General features: G+C 27.7%; 1 protein-coding gene across 1 annotated transcript; it reads left to right on the forward strand.

The window, feature by feature from the left end:
- The first annotated feature begins 685 nt into the window (after positions 1-685).
- Positions 686-5,740, forward strand: LOC129309860 (D-cysteine desulfhydrase 2, mitochondrial). The gene is given in 8 exon segments (XM_054951607.1): positions 686-791; positions 1,391-1,693; positions 2,229-2,271; positions 2,395-2,739; positions 3,632-3,660; positions 3,662-3,759; positions 3,862-4,038; positions 5,394-5,740. Coding segments are annotated over 8 exon segments (1,281 nt in total). The 5' UTR covers positions 686-758; the 3' UTR covers positions 5,647-5,740.
- The last annotated feature ends 11,623 nt before the right edge of the window (positions 5,741-17,363 follow it).

Raw genomic sequence — 17,363 nt, forward strand, 5'->3', positions numbered from 1 at the left:
TTGTTAAAAAAAACATAGTCTGTGTTTATTCAATTAAATTTTTAATGAATAACTCAATTAAAAAAATAATTTCCTAGCATACAATAGTTGTTCAAAATAAATTATAATCTATTGACATATATCATTTTGTTACAAAAAATTAAAATATAACGTTTACTAAAAACTAAACTATAATTATCATATTATTTTAAGGGTATGTTTTTTTTTTCTTTTTTGCTTTTATAATTTCATAAATATTTTAGCGCAGGTTCGGTTTCCCATTTCAACCACCTGGATTTACAATTTCCATTATCATCAGGTCCCTATCCTCTCCTGCCTCTTCTCTTTTTCTTCTCCTCATCCTCATCTCCACCCTTAAACAGCAAAATGAATGGTCCAAATTTTTTTATTTTATAAAATAATTATCATAAAAAAATAAATTTAAACTATTAAAATTTAATTTACAGTTCTACAATGTTATTAATTTTTTTTAAATTAAATTTTTTATTTATTTTATTGCAGTTATACTATGTAAATTAAATTTTAATAATTTAATATTATTTATTTATTTTTAATATAATATTATGATGATTGATTTTTAAAATAATTTAATCTGAGCCCTTCATTCTTTTAATCAAAGGTGGAGATAAAGATGAGGAGAAGAAAAGGAGACAAAGGATGAGTAGAGGATCTCCTTCCTTATCATCGTGGTGTGTGGGGCTGTGAAGTGTGAACTATGAAGCTTCAAGGTCAGGACCGTTAAGAGCGTCGCAGCGGCCATGAGAATCGGAATTTATTCCGGCAATCTTCAGGTACTGCAAATCGTGTTTCCCACATTTGGTTTTGATATAAGTTCATGTTCTTTGGTATGTCGTTTCGGGAAATCTCCCAATAAGAGGTAGGTGAAAGGCTATGCCAATCGAGCATTGCTGGAATTTAAAGTAGGCCTGATCATCATTGCTTCTTTTGGCCTATCAGGTGAATTTCTCCAGTTCATTGTAAAAGGTTTAGTCTAGCTGCGAAAGATAATGATAAAAGGCTGAGAAAAACCCTCTGAAGCGTAGTTTGAAGTAGAATCCTACGCCATTAGAAGTGCCACGGAGCTCTATGGTTTCAAAATATTATAACTTGAGGGAATTGTCTCTTCTTCTCCCCGTCTCTCCCCTAACAGTGTGTCCTGTCCGAAATGTTATGCTTTGATTGCTTTATGTTTGTTCTCTGTGGTACTTTAACTCTATATTGCGGCAAATACTTACTTACCTCAATATATGCTTTCGTTGCATGTTATGAATTTTTTTTCAGTACATATTTAGATTTTCATTTTATCTGTTTCTCCAGTCTTTTATTCCATGTCAAGATGGATGAACATGCTTTTGCAAGTTTTATTAATCATATTTTACCTCATTAGTAGGTCTTTTCAAAACTGAAACCCTGGAATGAAGAGTTCGTGGGAAAATTGCTCAGCAGGAAATGGACTTTGCTCAGCCCTGAAACAAAAGTACACCAAGTAATACAGAGAGACAAATCACATGATTGTAGTATCTTTTTACACACTAATCCATCTTTCAATGATGACTCAAGGGAGATGTATGAAGAAGATCGATACATCTATGTCGTGCGGGATGATTTGTTGCACCCATTAATAAATGGCAATAAAGCAAGAAAACTAGATGGAGTACTTCCTCTGCTTGAAGATTGTTTCGTGACAGATGTGGTGAGGTTGTCCTTCAAAGTAGTAAAGTATCTTGAAATGCTTTTCTTTGATCGTTTTTTGACTATTTTTTTGGGTAGAGTTTACTTTGTTGGCTTGGCTTCTACGAGGGAATTTTTCCAAATAAATATTATTACCCTCTCTCTCTTTTATTGATTGCATGATTGCATCATATTATTCATATTTGATAATTTTTTGAATACTTTAGTATTTGCTGAGAATTTGAAAGGGCAACATCAAGCACAGTTTGGATCTTCTTGATCTCTCTTAGAAAGGTGGTTTAGAATGTTAGTTATTACAAATATTCTATACATATTAAATCAGATGATTAATTAGTGAATAGATAAATCAGATATTTCTTTGGTATGGTCATACTGGGTGTTGACCCTGTCTTTTTGGGTTGTTCACATTCCCAACCTGTTTGGCCTATTACTTGTACAATATATTCAGCCTTGCAAGTTCTTGACATGGAGAATTCCAAGATTGAACCCTTTTTTGACCAATCCAAGATCAACTACTCAACCGACACATTTTCTAGGTCACATGTGGAGGCTGTCAGAGTGCTCACACAGCTGCTGTAGGTAGGTGATTTGTATGGCTATGGCATAAAATCTTACGAAATATTTGGAACTTCAAGAATTTAAATTTTGGATGGAGCAGACACTACAAGGATAATTCCTAATCATGATTTGCATATCTTGCAGCTGCTCTGTGTGCTGAGAGAGGAATCAAATCACATTTGCTTTTACGAGGAGAGCAACCTGAAATCTTGACTGGCTATAACTTGATGTCTACAATATATGGAAATGTGACATATGTTCCGAGATCTATTTATGCCAACCGTGAAGAGATGCTGAAGAGCCATGCCAAGTTGGTGGCTGGTAAAGATGATTCTGTAGTATGGTTTGGTGATATCGTTGAAGCTTCAACAGCTGGATTGTCTACTTCTCCAACATTAGCAGGAAAGGATGCAAGTAGAAATGCTGGAAACAATCTGAGAAAGATTTTAATAATTAATGAAGGTGCAGCTGATTCTGTAGCTCTACTAGGTAATAATGGGAGCTGGTTGTGTCAATAAAACACTTTCTCTGCATGTAGGCATGCATATTTTCATACCATTTTCTTTTTCATTAGGTAAACATTTAGATGGAACCTGCATTAAGCCAAATTCAAGTTCCCATTACCGCTATGCATATGCCTTGATGTAAAACTTTTCTTTTTTCTTTTACTATTTTAATTGATTGATTTTACTAGTGGTAAATAGGGTAAATTACTATTGCCTCACTTAAGAAATGCCTACATTGCTCAATTTTCTTCTCTGTTATGATCGAATGCATATTTGACTATGGGGAAGCCTTGTTTAAATGCACGGGGACCCTGAAATACATAGGGAATGTTTTAAATAACAACAGTAGGTAAAAAAAGTGGGTCCCATGAACTGGTTAGATGCCGTGTCTTGATACTCAACTTTTCTATTTATAAATGTAAGAGTGTTTACTGTTTTTGTCAACATAAGTGTGATTGTAGCTTAGTTTTTATTGCAGAAGAGGCCAATGTAGTACATTTTTTTAATTTCAAAAGAGGGAAGTGTACTTTTTTCAAAACTAAGGGAAAGACTGCATGATTTAAGAGTATCTCATAAAGTAATGTACCCTAATAAATAAAATGGTTACTGGAGAAAGTGAAATAGATTTGAATATGTACATTTGCGTGGTTCAGTTGTTGATCGTACTTATTAACAATCAATGTCAGTATAATTTTCATGGAGAATTGTAGTGATTGTGTTAAACATCTTACATTTTCACATAATTACCTGATAAAGTGCATTTTTATTATTCTATATAATATAACATTAGAAATAGATGTTATAGTGGTGTTACTGTTACCAAGGTTTGATAAAATTTGATGCTTGCTGCAATAACTTGTTCTTTTCTTGTGGAGGTGTTATTCGGCTAGTGCAATACTTGTCAGGGTAATCATTTACTTGGAAGAAGGGCCTTGAAATTTGTTGTAGATGCTGGCACTGGGACAACAGCTATTGGTTTAGGACTTGCTGCCCTATGTTTGGGGTGTGTTTTGGCTTGTATAGCATGCCATTTTATTTGAAGGGAATATTTTTGAATAATTTGACAAGATTCATTGTAATATAATCTCTATTTTTGCTTCCACAGACTCCCATGGGAGGTCTATGCAGTCATGCTGGCTGAGACAATTGATGTATACCGAGAAAAGGAAGAGCGATTAATTTCTGAATTTAAGAAGCATTTTAATGTTCCGTTTATTGATCACATTGTGAACAAAGAGGATTCCAGAGTTGTGCGCTGGGTGGAACGATCCCGTCCAAGAAAGTAAGTGTGATAGACTTCTCTGCTATTATCTTAATGTTGGTGGTCTCTGTCAAGCATTTCTGCCAAGTAATGTCTTAGTATGCTCTTCTATGCAAACCAGTAGTCAGCAAAAGAAGCATCTCAAATAGAAGATTTTCCATAAAGATAACACTGATGATGGCGTTTCAAAAGATCATTCTGTGTAGTGATACGCCAATTTTCAATTGTTTTATACCCTTGTAGCGTTGCTTCTTGGTTGCTTTTGCCTGAGAATGCCACAAATTAAATTGCAGATTCTGTAATTCAATCAGTGAAATGGCTAATATACGGTAATTAACAGAAATCCATCACCGGACAGTGAAACTTTAGAAGCTAAGCTATGGTGGTTGTCAAATTTTTTTTTACTGGAGGCTGTAAGAGTCAAATTCAATATCTGATAAAATGAAAAAGTTGAAACTGAGGAATTAAGAGGTAAACATTCACTAGCCTAGAAGTTAACATCCTTTCTAGTCATGTAGCTATGTATTCAGAAAGAGTAACACAAAATAGTGTGATTACGTATCAGGTTCATTTTTCTTCTTTACACCAATTTCTCTTCTCTCAATTATTCTTTGAAATTTGAATCTATTTATGTATCTAATCAATTTATAGGAAGTTGCACTATTTGTAAATTACGAAAGTATGGCTTGCTATTTGGGGTTCTGTGCAATGCGCACTCCCCCCTGTCCCTATCATGTAGCACTTTCTAGAAACATTTTTTTGGTCCTTAATGTAAAGCACACTATGAGGTATTGATTACATTTTTTTCAATATTATCTTTATTTAAATTCATTAACTATAAGAGAAAATGTAATGCAAATAAGAGTAAAATATCTAAATAAGAGTAAAATTAGAAATTTATTTTATTTTCAAACAAAGTTAATAACTTAACTACTTTTTTTTAGTTCTGATGAGATATCTGGGGGTGTCTTATAATAGGAATTAGATGAGTATATTGTAAAATTAGAAAACAATGGCAGAGTGACGTTATTATCTTGAATGAATATGTTTGAATTCTTCGCACGACAGAAAGGATTCCTAAGTTAGAACATAGGGGGCTTACAATAGTATCCTTAGAGTTAAAGGAGAATGTGCTACAATGTCCTTAAGAGGTTATTTACTGGTGACTCCAAATAAAAATAATAGAAAAAGCTTAGCAATTCCACATTATCCAATTACTTTTATGATAATATGTAGAATCTGAGACCATGTACAATTGCAACTTAAACACTGTAGTTGTAGACTGTATGTCCACACCCAGTTTGATCTCTAACATTTTCTTGTTAGTTTGTAACAATTTACTGTTTACCATGCATGCACACTTGCAAATCCTATAGATTTGGAAGAGTTTTGGAAGGGGAAATAGAAGCATGCCAGCAAATTGCACAACAAACTGGGATTCTGGTGGATCCTGTATACACTCTGGCTGCTTGGGAAATGGCTACGTGTCTGTGTAACGAAGAAGCTAAGGGAGGTTCAGAGGTGGTGATGCTTCACACTGGAGGCTCTTTGGGCATGTTTGGGTTAGCTCAGAGGCATAAAAACTGCTTTGGCACCCTCAGAAAGGACTCAGCTTTCATTAACAGATGACCAACGTTCATGTAGTGTTGTTGAAGCCTGATGTTCCTCTCCTATTATTTTTGACTGTTGTTACAGTTTAATATTGGATGATTAACTTTATCCTTTTCGGATATCTTATTTTTATTGAAATTTTGACATTAGAAATATTTTAAAAAAAAAAACTGTACCTTTTAACATTTGAATTGAAAGCAAGTTCCTGAAAACTGGCATAAAGAATAAAGTAAAAGAGGACTTGCCACTGCCAGTAACTTGATTAATAATAATTAGAATAGGCTCTGTGCAGATAAGTTGCGGTGTTTAGGATTTATAAACAATGTGATTTCCTACAAATATTAGTTATTCTGCAAATGTTACGAATACATTGATATTTGATGATTCACTTAAAATACTCAACATTGGGGAAGAGGCAATAGTTCGAGTTGGTAATTCAGGATCAGCTGAATGAGTTTGATTGAATTTAATGATTTAGGTCTAATCATTTTTAAAAAGTACAGATAAATATATATATATATATATAAGCAAAATTTAATTTGTATTATTTAAATTTACAGCAGAGGCGCAATGAAAAGAAACCAAGACCAAGTCCAGTTTTAAAAGTTATTCACTGTTTCTTGGAATTCCAAGAGAAATACTTAGAATGGTTCGGAGGTAGGTTTGCGGGATTTGTACGAGAAATGGAGGAGCGTGCACACGTTGCTGTCGACCACGTGACCAGCTGGGGGAGAAGTAGAAGCTAGCGATTCAATTCTGCGTGTTGAAGCAGAACGTGAATTATTATATAGCATGTTTGTTCACAAGGTGAACTTAGATGGACAAGCCTTAACATTAACAATAAGATGAAGCTGAACAAATTTGCAGACATGCATGGCGTGACCGATTATGAGTTCGTGAAATCCTACGGTGGCTCTAAGGTTGCTCACTTAAGATGTTCCATGCAAGGGTAGAGTCAGAATTTAAAAATAAAAAGATTAAAATTAAAAAGTATATATATTACAAAGTTTTCATAAATTTTAAGAATGTTAAAACTATATAACAGTTAGATAACATAAAAAAATTAAAAATTGGGAGGGCCGCAGCCCTTACTTGTCCTCGCTCTCTCCACCATTGGCTCCATTGTCTCGAACAAGGAACTGGTTCTTTCCTTGTTCTTTAATTTCATGCGTGACAAAATTGTTGATCTTCCAAACTCCCCATCATCGATTGGAGAAACCCAGGAGCTGTCAAAGATCAAGGCTTTTATGTTGTCAAATGTCTCTTCATTAATGCAATCAAATCTTTTTACCACATGGTAATTTAATGAATCAGTAAAGAACCAGGTACTGTTGGCAGTTGTTTTAATAAAATTTTGATAAAATATTCTTTCATCCATCTCAAATTATAAGATATTTATAAATAAAATATTATATATTATTAAAATTTATTAAATTCATTTTATAACTTTATTTTTTAAAGATAAAAATATAGACTTTTAAAAATATTTTTTATTTAATACTCCATTGATAAAAAATTATTAAAAAAAGATAATATATGGAAAGAGTTATATTAAAAAAGTATCGTTAATGAAACTTTATTTTTATTAAAAATTTTTATATTTTGAAACGTTAAATATTTTTTAAAAGTATTTAATAATTTAAAATGAAATGGGTACATTAATTCTATGTATTTTGTTTTTTAGTTCGATCTGCATGTAACACTTATTCCTATAATTTTAAATATGTACATAAGGACCATAATTTGACATTGACGGGTTAATTTTGCTGACATGTACTCTTCATTTTCTGATGATCGAGATTTTTGGAAAAATACTTTCTCTACTTCAGTTGTGCTTACCTTTGTCTCCCCGCGATTTGCTTAAGTCAAATATAAATATAAACAAAAATAAAAAATAAGATGACAAAAGAGAATAAGTAAGCATATTTATAAAGAAGGTTAATTTAATTTATAAGGTTTGAAATTATGATTTATGATATTTTTAAAGAGTGTGATAATTTTTACATTTGTAGTATATATTAATAAATTTTATTATATTTATCATGAGAGAAAAGGTAATTAAATTTATTTTTATTTTAATTTTTTTAATTCATTATATTTCATTATATTCTAATGAGCAAACATGACCTAAGAGGTAAAATTAACTCTATCAGCGTTAGCCAGACCATGATCATTGTATTTTAAAATTATAAGTATTAACATGGAGACGGATTAGACTAAAAGAACTAAAAACAACAAAATAAAATAATATGAACTAAAAACAAAGCAATTAAAGTATAAGGATTTACTGTTATATTCTTCATCAAGTGATCTTTATTATAAATTGGTATAACAATTGCAAACACGCGTATCAAATTTTATATATATATATATATATATATAGTATGTGAATAACAACGGAGAAGGAATATACCCATACTGTGCCAAGATCAGAACCTGTGAGTCATCCAATTAGGTGGGGAGATCTGTGTTAATTAGCTTAATTGTGACATCATGATCTATAATAAATATTTCAGACATATTTTCTCCAATCCAAAATATAAGCATTTTCTCTTAACTAATCTTAATTCAAATATAAGCAACTTAGTATTTATAAAGAAATCTTTTATTTTACCTCTTGTAATTATTAATATAGACGTATCTGTCATGAATTTATGATATTTTGTTTCCACTCAACATATATTAGAACAAGGATAAAAAAGAAAAATAATATATATTTTTATAAAAATAAGAATTTTACTTTAAAATAATAAAGTATACAAAAAAGCAATTTTAAAAAAATTGATTATATAAAAAGTTAATTTGAGCAACTTATCAAAATAAATTCAAAATATTTTTAAATTTAAAATTTTCAATAAACAAGCAATCAAAACAAATAAATACTTGATGATTAACTAAATAATAAATCAAGAATAACCATTAATTATGCGCCGGGAGAGAGAGGAAATATATGTGTGTGTGTCTCTTTTTTAATTGGGAAAATGACAATCTTTAGATTATAAAAATGATAATTTAATTCCTTAAAATGTTATAATATTAAAAAGTCTTTAAAAATTTTTCTGTAAAGAATTAATATAAATAATTAAATTATCCTTAGTTTAAATGTTAATTATCATTTACAAGTTTTGTTTCAAAATTTGCAACACACCATTTTTTTTAAAAAAATAATTTAACTCAACTATAGTTGGGTTACAGCCACCCAACACATTCTTATATCAATAATTTCAATATAAAATATTTTATAATTGGCTTCAACTCACACACTATAACATTTTAGATAAATTTTTACCTCCCACACGCCATTAGGCTAAATCACATTTGTCCATTCTTATACTCCCAACAAGTAAACTAAATCACATTTGTCCATCCTTATACTCCCAACAAGTAAAATAAGCAATTTAGTCAATTTTCAACGCAAGCCAGTTATTTAGCCTTATAATCATGCCATTTTAACCAATCCAAAGTAAACCAAATATTAAAATTACAGTCATCCAAATTGTACCAAAAATAGAAATAGTTTGAAAGGCATGATTACATTTATATATTCATATAATTGACAATAAACAAAAAGCTCTAATATTGGCAATATAACACATTATAAATCATAAATTAAATACCTAAAAGAGACAGTGGATCTATACTACTAAGCCTCTGGGACTCCTCCACGTGTCACTCGTGGCTCTTCTCTTGAAAATTGTTAACCACATGATGAGACTCAAAAGTCCAAATAACCAAAGCCAATTTATGATAGTGTATACAAACAGTTAAGTGTGTGCTTACTAAGTCAGAATTAAAAATAATATAATTCCAACAATTATAAGAAATATTACAATACACACAAACAACCATCCTTATATCCCTCCATTAACCTCGAGTCGTAGCCCTCACTCGGTGCTAAATTATCCGGCTAAAGGTAGATTAGCCCGAGCCCTTACAAGCTATTGAGCTCCAATAGGGGCGTATCACGTGGCACATAAATACAACAATAATAGCAAGTCTCCCAACACCTCCCACAATAATTAAACAAATTCATAATAATATTGCACAATTATGCAATATTACAAAATTCATAATTTTCTCAATAATCACCCAATTAACATGAAGTAACACTAATCACAAATTAAAAGCATGGTTACCTTGTGGCTTTTTTAATAAATTATTCCTTAAAATTTTTCTCTCACCACAATCTTCACCAGTAATACAATCTACAAATAACATATTATTTATAAATATTGGTTTCAATTTTTGAAACTAATAAAATAATTCTAATAATAGAATTAAAAATATAACATAATTCTTAATCTCAATCTTAATACAAATCTATAGTTAATACTATTAAGTAAAATTTTTAACTCCTCTTTTAATTATCAATAAACATTAATAATTTAAAAATCAACTTCTAAACTAATTTCTATTATCAAAATTTTCTTTTTATTTCATAAATTCGTACCTAAAATATCCAAAATTAAAAATTGAGTCTCTAGCTTAGAATCATAATCCTATAACCATAATAATTCATTTCTCATCCCAAATAATCATCTAAACCTCAATAAATCAATATATATTTTCAGAACTAGTTTAGAATTTGATCCATAAGCCACAAATTCAAAGATCATCAACAAATTTATACTCTAGAACATTTATTATGCTACTGACAACCTCAAAAACCATATTTATTCAACATAAATTCATCCCTCTTCCAGATCTTAAATTTTTTACCACTACAAACTCAGAAACAAAAGAAGAAAGATGACTAAGAAAAATTTTTAGAACACTTACTTAGTCTTGAAAAGCTTAAGATCACGCTCTAAATATCCTATTAAAATCTCTTACCTTAAAAATTTAGATATTTCGCACAGGCAACTCGCGTTTTCTTTGCCTCAGCGCGTACGAAGGAATGAATGAAGAAACGAAGGAACAGGTGAGTTTTTATAAAAATTCAGTGAGTCTCACATTTTTTTTAATTATTTCTTCTTTTCGCTCTCTCCTTTTTTTTATTATTATTATATACATAATGATTGTTGTGCGGTGGCCGAAAGCAATTTTGTTCTTCTTCTTCTTACCCCCTTTTTTTTTAATACCTTTTCCTTTTTTTATTATAATAATAATTTAATAATATATTTTTATTTTTTTAATTATTTTTTAATTTTTTTTAGAATTATATCATAAGTTAGATTTAATAATCATCTCTTACTAATTTTCTTACCTCTAAATATTATTTTTTTAAAATTTTTATTAATCCAAATTAACTATTAAAATTTAAATTGGGATGTTACAAAATTCATAACTTTTCTTTTTAAAATCACAAGAATTCAACAACAATTTGTAAATTTATATTTGAAATCTTAATAGTTCTCAAGTATCATAAATATCAATTATCATTTACGAGTCTTATTTTAATATTTATAACTTTTCTTCTTAAAATTACAATAATACAACAGCAAGTAACAAGTTTGCATTTAAAATCTTAAACTAAGGATAATTTAATTATTAATATTAATTCTTTAATTCTTAAAAGAAATTAAAACAAATAAATACTTGATGATTAACTAAACAATAATACATCAAGAATAACCATTAATCATGCACCGGGAGCGAGAGGAAATATATATATATATATATATATATATATGTATATATATGTATGTATGTATCTCTTTTTTAATTGGAAAAATGGCAACCTTTAGATTATATAAATGATAATTTAGTCTCTTAAACTGTTATAATATCAAAAAGTCTTTAGAAATTTTTCTGTCATTAAAGAATTAATATAAATGATTAAATTGCCCTTAGTTCAAATGTTAATTATCATTTATAAGTTTTGTTTCAAAATTCACAACTTTTCTTTTTAAAATCACAAAAATTTAATAGTAATTTGTAAGTTTGTATTTGAAATCTTAATATTTCTCAAGTGATGTAAATATCAATTATCATTTATAAGTTTTGTTCTAATATTTATAACTTTTTTTCTTAAAATCGTAATAATGCAACAGCAAGTAACAAGTTTGCGTTTAAAATCTTGAATTAAGGGTAATTTGGTTATTTATATTAATTCTTTAATTCTTAAAAGCAATTAAAACAAATAAATACTTGATGATTAACTAAACAATAATACATCAAGAATAACCATTAATTATGCACCGGGAGAGAGAGAAAATATATGTGTGTGTGTGTATTTCTTTTTTAATTGGGAAAATGACAACCTTTAGATTATATAAATGATAATTTAGTCCCTTAAAATATTATAATACCAAGAAGTTTTTAGGAATTTTTCTATTATTTAAGAATTAATATAAATGATCAAATTACCTTTAGTTCAAATATTAATTATCATTTATAAGTTTTGTTTCAAGATTCACAACTTTTCATTTTAAAATCACAAGAATTCAACAACAATTTATAAGTTATTATTTAAAATCTTAATATTTCTCAAGTGATGTAAATATCAATTATCATTCACAAATTTTATTTTAATATTTATAACTTTTCTTCTTAAAATCACAATAATGCAACAACAGGTAATAAATTTGCATTTAAAATTTTGAACTAAAAGTAATTTAATTATTTATATTAATTCTTTAATGATAGAAAAGTTTTCAAGGACTTTATTGATATTATAACATTTTGAATAATTAAATTATCATTTACATAATTCAAAAAATTTTATTATTATTTTTTTTAATTTAAACAAGCAGGCTTCACGTGCATGTGTTAACAAGATCCAAACTTACAGGGATTAATTATAATAAAAGGACTTAGTTCCTCAAAAATAAATGTTAGATGCAAGTAAATATATTCCATGGCATCTTCCTCGTCTTCGAGAAAGAACAAAGCATGTCATCTGCATCTATCAACAATTTTCTTTCACCAATAATCTTAAAGAGTCTTTAAGGGGTTTAATAGTCTTTTAACATTTTTATATGGTCTTCAAATTTTTTTCCAGTGTCTACGAAGTCACTTAAAGGACACTTAGGTATTTTCACTTTTAAAATTCATCCATTGAAACTTATATGGAGAATTATATTGAAGTCATACACAAAAAAAAAATTAATTACTATAAGTATTATTAATGATTTTAATTCAGTTATTAATAAATCTTATAATAATTAATTTTTTTTATATAGGACCCATATGTAGTGCTCCTAAATTTTTTATCCAAATATTTTGACCTCATGATCTTTTTCCTTAATTTTCCCCGAGTTGGACACAGAACTATCCGTACATAAACGGTGGTTCCACTTCGAACGTTGGCGAAAGCGGTAAATAAAATAAAGAAGGAAATTGGATTTAATGTGTAATTAACTTATTTTTCTAAAAATATGTCCTTAATAAATAAATTTATTTATATTTATTTTAAGTAAAATATTCTATTAAATAAAGATAACTATAAAAAATAATATTAATTTAAAAATAATTAATTAATTTATTGGAGAAAGAGATTCTATTAGAACTATCTATCTCTGAGTATTTAATTTAATAAAATTTATCAATATTATTTTTTTTGTTGGGGATAGAAAACGTAATATTTTCTTATTACTTATTTATTTAGAGGCAGGGATGGGACCAAAGTGGCCAACCGTGTGGCCTTGATTGCATCAAAAGCACGCAGGGAAGGCGCCCCACACACCCCACTGTTTCCCCTTTCCATCGTTCACACACGCACACATTTAAATTAAATAAATATTATCTCGATTGGCGTCTTTTAAAGAAATTCTTAATTTTTAATATAATTCATATGGGAATTATTAATTTTTTTAAAATTTTATTCTTATTGCAAATTATCAAAAAAATTAATTTTAATTTAACGTTTTTATATGTCTCTTTGAATAGTGTTTCTCTATTTTTCTTCAAAATTTTGTTTCCCATGAGAGACCATGCATTGTAAAAAAAAAAAATTCTTATTATTTTTAAAATCCATATTCTCTTGGATCCTATTTTTAAGGTGAGGAGAGAATAATTAATTCATATTTATAAATTATGTCATTAATTTTTATCATAATTTTTTATTTTTTTATGGGACACAAAGCAAAGCCCAAAACTACATTATTCAACTAGCAATAACACCAGGGTATAGAAAGTCCTCAACAGGTTCTCTTCATTATCTTCCATTAAATCTCAGGGTGAGAAAGTATATTATTAAATTCTTTTAATTATATTCATGTAAAATTTAATAGTTTATATAATTGTCGAGAGCCTAACAGAGTCTTTCACTTTTATTTGGGCTTGGGATTAGTAATAAACATAGACAGAGTTAAAATATATTATTAAAATATTTATATTTAATAGAATAAAATTTAAAATTTATTAATATTTAGACAGAATTAATTTATTAATTTTAATGAGTTTTAAAATTTTACTTTGTTATGACAAAACATATTGGAAATGACCTAATAATTAACTATCTTTCTTTGAATTCAATGAGATGGATAAAAGCGATTTATAATAGGGACTAAATGAAGTATATTTGAGTCTATATCATTTAAATTAAATTTAAATAGTTTAACTAATATTTTAAAAATATTACTATCATACATTAAAAAATAAGCAAATAAACATTTAAATTAAATTTAAATAGTTTAACTTTATATTTTAAAAATATTACTATCATACATTAAAAAAAGAAAATAAATAAATTTATATTATTAAAATTATTTCGAAAGGTTTCCTACTATGTCTCATTTATCACTTACAAGAAGACAGATGTAAAAGAATGTAATATAATAAAGTGTAAACCTTTTCAGTAAAAAAAAAAAAAAAAACCTATATAGTGTGATGATATAGTTAAAGTTTTTTTTAATTAAATTAATATATGTTAATTATATATATATATATATTATATGTATATATTATTTATTCAAAAAAAAATTCTTGAATAATGTTATTGACATTTTTTAAATCTATTTGTTCATATTTAACGGCAGAAAAGTATACCAAGCATAACAACCCAAATGGCTAAATCTTCTCCTTTAAGTAAAATAATTTTTTTATTTACAAATCAAAATAAAAAGACTGAAATGCCCTAATTAATAGTGGCAAGGCGATGGCCGACAACAAAGCGAAGTGGCCGCGGCTAAGGGCAATGGCCCTGGCGGTGCAAGTGGAAAAATAAGAGAGAACAACTGTTTTTTTGGCATGAATTATATTCATGTAATGATTTTTTTATTATCAATTTTGGAATTAAAAAGAACAGAAAATCAATCAACAACTCTTTATAATTTTTCTTAATTTTAAATTAAATTTTTATAATTTATTTTATTTTTATCGAGTTTTTTTATATTTTAATTCATGAGATGAGAGAGAATGCATCATAATTGGAAAAGAAATTCTTCTTATTTTTTAAATTCATATGCTTTATTAAGAGAAAAGTTAAAATATTTTAATTACAAGCTAAAAAGTTAAATTTAATAAATTAACTGTCATTTATTAGTTTTAGTGAGATGAATGAAAGTGGCATACTATAGAAATGGGAAGAAATGTAAAACGGGATGTATAAATTAAAATGCATCCATACTAGCAATAAAAATGTCACATTAGAAAAATAAAGAGAATAGCAATAAAGTCTCAAAAGATACAATTAATCATAATAGTAATGTCCCTAATAATTGAATGAGTTGCAAGTACTTATTCAGAAAAATACAAACAAAAATCTCAACTATAAATTAAGAGTTATATTTAAAATTTAAATATTTTATTTACAAGTTAAACTCTAAAATATATAATTATTTGAATCAATATTTATAATTTTTTTAATAAATCTATTAAAACTTAATTGTCATTAATTCATTTTTTAGGACTTAATTGTCATTCTTATTAAAGAACCCTCCATTTGAACCCAATAAAAAAGAAATTAGATCAAGTTAATAATTTAAATAAATAGAAAATGGGTTAAATGGTAACTTTGTGCATAAACTATAGATTTAACAGCAATCTAGATCATAAACCTATTTTTAAAAAATTGAAGGGTAACACTACACTAAAAATAAAGGGTTAGGGGTCTCTAATGAGTTTTTTTTCTAACATCCTTTGTAATGCTCTAATTTTTAAATTTTATTTTTTATTTATATTTAGATAATTGGCTTCTATATAAAATAAGAAATATTTTAATATCTTATGTTCTAAAATGGTAAAGATTTATATTTTTTATATTTTTTTTCAAAAATAAAAGGGTGTATTTGAGGTATTTTTCTTTTAAAAAAATATAAATCTTTATCATTTTGGACATCAATATATGAAAATGTCTCTTATTTTATGTAAAAGTTAATGATTTAACAAAAAAAATAAAATTGAGAAGTTAGGACATTATAAGGAATATGAGAGAAGAACATATTAAAGATCCCTAACCCAGAAATAAATTTTAAAATTTTAGATGCTTTTAGAGTTATAATTTAAAGATAAAATTGTTATTTGATCTGATAAAAATTGTAGAAGCTTTGCAAATATTTTAAATAAATAAAGAAGTGGTTTAAAAAATGAAAGGAACAAGATGGGATGTTCTTAACTAGGCACAGAAGCAAGCAAAAATAATATTTTATAATGGGAAATTCTCGAGAGGCACAACACCAATACCAAGACTTGGGAAGGGACAAAAAATCCCGTTAGTTTTGATAGTTATGGAGTCCAATTTGGGGTTGTCGGGCAATTAACCCATAAATCATAATTAAATATTCCATAAAATAACATAAAACATTGTACAGCTTCATAATAATAATAATCAAAAAAATTAATTAAGCTCTTGATATTGTGAGTCTTGTACTGAGACTCAAGACACGGAATCGAAAGGCCACAAACCATCTTGGTTGGTGAGCACTCGGACCCATAAGCTCTTTTTTGGTCACATTCCATTGTCAAGAATCCCCAGAGCATCCAATGATCACTGTTCAACACTTTTTTCCCCCCCAATTGTCCTCTTTTAGTTTCTCCAGAAACTAGAAGCTGCACAGGATGATGGAGCAAATGCAATTGGTTAAAATGTCGGTGTCTTCCATCTTTCGAATTTTCAATTAGTGATTAATAATTATTTCCTCATGAAAGGAAAATAAAAAGAAAATTCTATCATAATAGTCTTGAATGTGAATCTTATAAATTAAAAAAGCTCACTTCCCTTGATTTGTTATAAGGCATTTTGTGTACACTTCTATAAAACAGATTTTAAAAGTTTTTTATTTTAATATAAGGTAAAATTAGAGTAATTAATTTTTTAATTTTATTAGTTGTTTATTTATTATAGTTATTAGTTGCAAAAGAATGGAAAATTTGGAAAGTTTCATTTGTTTTAACACACTCCATTTGGACCATGATATATGGAATATTTATAAATCCTATTTAGTCCAAAATGTAGGGCATGAAGTAATTTTTATAATTATTTTTTTAACTATATTCTTGCTTTATTTATTATTCTTTTTGAAAAGAATAATGCATTCATATTTTATTTATTATTATTAAAACATTAATAAGGGTATAAGTGAAAAGATGTAAAAAAATTTTAAGAGATTAAAGTGTGACCTAATTTTTTTTAGAACCAAAAAGTAGTTACCATTATCATATAGGGTATTGTAGTTTAGAGGGAATAACTATTATTTTTTAATAAGTACAAAGGTAGCGAGGAAAGTTTAAAGAATTAATGAACATTTTAAACCTTGAACTCTTAAAATGAATAAAAACTTTTCTTAATTTGTAAATTTCAAATCAATTACCCTCCACCATTAAATTATATATAACCACTATTATTTTTTGTT

This window comes from Prosopis cineraria, unplaced genomic scaffold (assembly GCF_029017545.1).
Source record: "Prosopis cineraria cultivar Desert tree isolate PC_DT_omini unplaced genomic scaffold, ASM2901754v1 PC4, whole genome shotgun sequence".
Lineage (NCBI taxonomy): Eukaryota > Viridiplantae > Streptophyta > Magnoliopsida > Fabales > Fabaceae > Prosopis > Prosopis cineraria.